Below are 3823 nucleotides of genomic sequence, written 5' to 3' on the forward strand. Positions count from 1 at the left end.
AGCACTGAGCAGGGATTTCACTTTGTCTCAGTCTGTGGTGACAGCAGCCAAATGATATCAGAGACAAATTCAATTCTGTATTTTCAAGTACTGGCCTAAAGAAAGGAGAGGAATGGGGACTGTTGTGAATTAGATCGAGCGTGTGTAAGGAGGGAGGGAAAAATCTTTCCTGTCACTTTGAAGTGGAGCCTAATGGCTACCAAAGAAACTACAGCGATTACTACATTTATATTGTGTATGGAGCAATGTGTATTGCACAACCAGCTTTTCTGGCAGAGCTGAGCAGCTGAGCACTTTGAACTAGAAATGGACTTTGTTTTGCACATTCTCTGATATGGGCCAAATTCTTTCAGTACACAGTTCTGCTTAACTAAACTGTGTGTTGAAAATACATTACAAGCTTTCAGTCTATTCTCTCTTATGTCCTCTGATTTGATGAGAGTCCTGCATCATCAGTGATTGGTTTAAAAGAAGACAATTTTGTGCAGAGCTTGAGAACCAGCTGGAGATTCATGAACAGCATTCTGATCCTGCTTGATTTGTGATAGTTCTTCTTTATTATAGGCAGCAGGAAATCAGATACGTGGAAACATGTCTGGGAAGCCAGTTCTGCACTATGCTAACGCACGAGGCCGAATGGAACCAATAAGGTGGCTGCTAGCGGCTGCTGGAGTTGAGGTTTGTCTACAGTTGTTCCACTAAAAGCATGTGACAAATACTCACTTACAGTATTCCTTATAAAAAATGCACAGCCATTACAGAACAAAGGATCATCACTTCCTTACCCTTCGCAGGAGAAGCAACTTCCATTTTCATTTCCAACATCATGTGACGAGCACAGTCTTAGCATTTTAAACACGTCTTCCTCATGACTGCTGAAAGAAATTATTTAAAACTTGGCTTATTGTCCTCTAATCAGAGGAGTCAAGCACTTTACATTCTGAAAGTTCTAAGTTTATCCCTGAGCATACTGTATATTAAAAAACACTTTATTGTTTTAACTTTAATTATTTCTAGATAATAGAGCAGGGAATGTGTGTTTTAGGAGCTGAACTTTTTGTTTGCTGTTGTGATGGCAACACACCAAAAAACAATAGTCTTCATCCCTGCTTTTGTCAGCTTGTGGAATAGGAGCTCTAACATGAATCCATCTTTCCAGTGTGAATATTCCTATTCTCCTCCCTGCAACATCTCCTGCCAGGGCTCAGAACACAAGCACAGAATCATACAATCATAGGATGGATTTGTTTGGAAGAAACTTTTAAGATTGCTCTGCTACAGGCACAGACACCTCCCTCTAGACCAGGCTGCTCAAAACCCCATCTAGCCCCAGGAAGGGGCATCCACAACCTCTCCGGGTGACCTGTTCCACTGTATCACCACCCTCACACTTTCTTCCTGATTTGTAGTATAGATCTTTTCCAGCATCATGCTTGCTATTTCTTCAGAAGAGAAACTTTTGTGCCTTCTCTTTACTTCAGGTTTAGCCAAAATGTGATGGGCACAAAAATACAAATTTGCATGGGAGAGTGATGAGGAGACAATAGGGCAAAGGCAAACTAATTATTCAAATCCTTATTTGGCGTTTCTGAAACAAAATTCCCTCAGCATTGCATTTTGGGCCCTTGTTGTCTCATGACAAGTTAAAACATATAGTCAGAAAACAATTTTCCTTCCGTATTCCCTGCAGTTTGAAGAAAAATTTCTGGAAAAAAAGGAAGATCTCCAAAAGTTAAGGACAGGTAAGTTTCCTTTAGCTTTTAATAATCAGATAATAATGACCATTAGAACTGTGTGTTCTAGAACATGACAGGAATCTTATGTCTCTTGAAAAGAAAACCTAGACTGGCTGGTACAGATGGAATCACAGACACGTGCTGTAGTAAGCATTACCTTGGGGTCCATCTGGCACAAGTCCTGCTCATATAACCAGAGTAGGTCCCCAGGACCACATCCAGGCAGCTTTTGAAGATCTCCAAGGAGGAGACTCCACAGACTCTGGGCAAACTCTGCCAGCACCCCATGACCCACACAGTAACTGTGTTTCCTGGTGTTCAGATGGGAACCCACTTTACTCATTGGCACTTGCCTTATGTCAATATATTATCTGCAGTCAGATCATCTTGAAGCATGAGCACAAATGAAAATATCTTTAATAGCAAAAAGTTTCTGTTTGCGTGCATGCCTGCCTTAGTGTGGCTACAAAGGTGGACGCAGCTGATGGGTTAGCTGTGTCAAGAAATGTGATTCCATGAAGCAAATACAGTTTCTTCCAACAGCTCCCAGCTTGCCTTCTTCCTTCCTAGTGTAAGACTTACACAGACAAGCCGAGATTTACACAGCTACGATCTCACACCAATCGGTATTTGGCTTATGCAGGAATCATGTGAACTGCCAACTATTATTCCCTGCTTCAAGCATGGTTTTGTAGAAAGTCAGTGTAGGAGTCATAAGTATAAAAACTAACACGTATATTAATGTAAAACACTAACAGAAGTCTGGGTTTCCAAAATCCTTACTAAGGTATATCAGAATTTGGTGCATGATAGGTCAAATCCTTTAGTGTTTAGAATCTGTACTAACCTCAACAAAAAATCAACTGAATTAGGGCCACGCAGTTCTGGACTTGTGTTTTTCAGCATATGATTGCTGAAAGATCTGCATTTGGGCACTTCTTCGGATTTGAAGAAACTTCAAGAAACTTTTAATAAGTTATTAGTATATCACTAATGAATGGTCTTGTGGCAAACCATTCCACACCATATTATGAGAGTGAGGAATCAAAAATAAGAATGGTGGTTATTTTCCCATATCCCCACAGATGGTCTTCAGTCACAAACGCTCAGCATCTCCTTGTTGTCTTCTTCTTCCCCAGATGGATCCCTGCTGTTCCAGCAAGTGCCCATGGTGGAGATTGATGGGATGAAGTTGGTGCAGACCAGAGCCATCCTCAACTACATAGCAGGGAAATACAATCTCTATGGGAAGGACCTGAAGGAGAGAGCCCTGTACTGTACCAGTACTACCTTTGTTTGTTAGCTCATAGCTGGTACTGCTTTTCTGTAAACAAAATATGTCGTAACACGGAATATTTCAGCTCACATTCAGAAACACAGTGGTTCAGCAAGTTTTTTTATAGCACATGTTGACCATGACTGTGGGTGATGTTTACAGTAGTAATAAAAAGCTAGATAAGGCAGGCAGGATGGCGTAAGGGAATTTATAAAGATCAGAGTTCAACATGGTTTTCAGAAAGGAAAAAGCAAAAGCACTGGGGAACCATGGTTTAACCTGAAGTATGTTAAAATGCTTCAACTTAATAAGCATAATTCAAGATACCTGTTAGGAATTGTACAGCCCCACTGTTTGATTAAACATAGCTAATGAGAGCTTTGGCATCGGTTTGGATACACCAATGTCAATATGCAATTCTGTATTCATATTTGAAAAAACTTAATACAGAGAAGTATCTGCCCTGGTGAAAAATGAAGGAGCACAGCCTTTTACTGATGGGTTTAAGTTTGTTCCTGTTCCAATATTCTGACCTTCACTATTTGACTTGACCAACTAGATCTGTTCCTTTCAGAATTGACATGTATGCGGAAGGATTGGCAGATCTGTATGAGTTAATCATGATGAACGTTGTCCAACCAGCAGATAAAAAGGGGGAACATCTTGCTAATGCTTTGGACAAGGCTGCAAACAGATATTTACCAGTCTTCGAGAAGGTGCGTGGCAAAAATTTAGTAGCTTAATTAATATTGTTTTCCTGAAATTTCATTCCTGGTCTACACAATCTTTTTATTCAGACAAAAGGAAAGGA

General features: G+C 40.3%; 1 protein-coding gene across 1 annotated transcript; it reads left to right on the plus strand.

Annotated features, from left to right (window-relative positions):
• Positions 1-533: 533 nt before the first annotated feature.
• On the plus strand, positions 534-3770 carry LOC122193540 (glutathione S-transferase). The gene is made up of 4 exons (XM_042894368.1): positions 534-678; positions 1691-1742; positions 2876-3008; positions 3587-3770. The coding sequence occupies exons 1-4, from the start codon at positions 592-594 to the stop codon at positions 3753-3755; spliced, it is 441 nt and encodes a 146-aa protein (XP_042750302.1). The 5' UTR covers positions 534-591; the 3' UTR covers positions 3756-3770.
• The last annotated feature ends 53 nt before the right edge of the window (positions 3771-3823 follow it).

Source organism: Lagopus leucura, unplaced genomic scaffold (assembly GCF_019238085.1).
Source record: "Lagopus leucura isolate 7727_CA_CO unplaced genomic scaffold, USGS_WTPT01 32052-0_obj-0_obj, whole genome shotgun sequence".
NCBI lineage: Eukaryota > Metazoa > Chordata > Aves > Galliformes > Phasianidae > Lagopus > Lagopus leucura.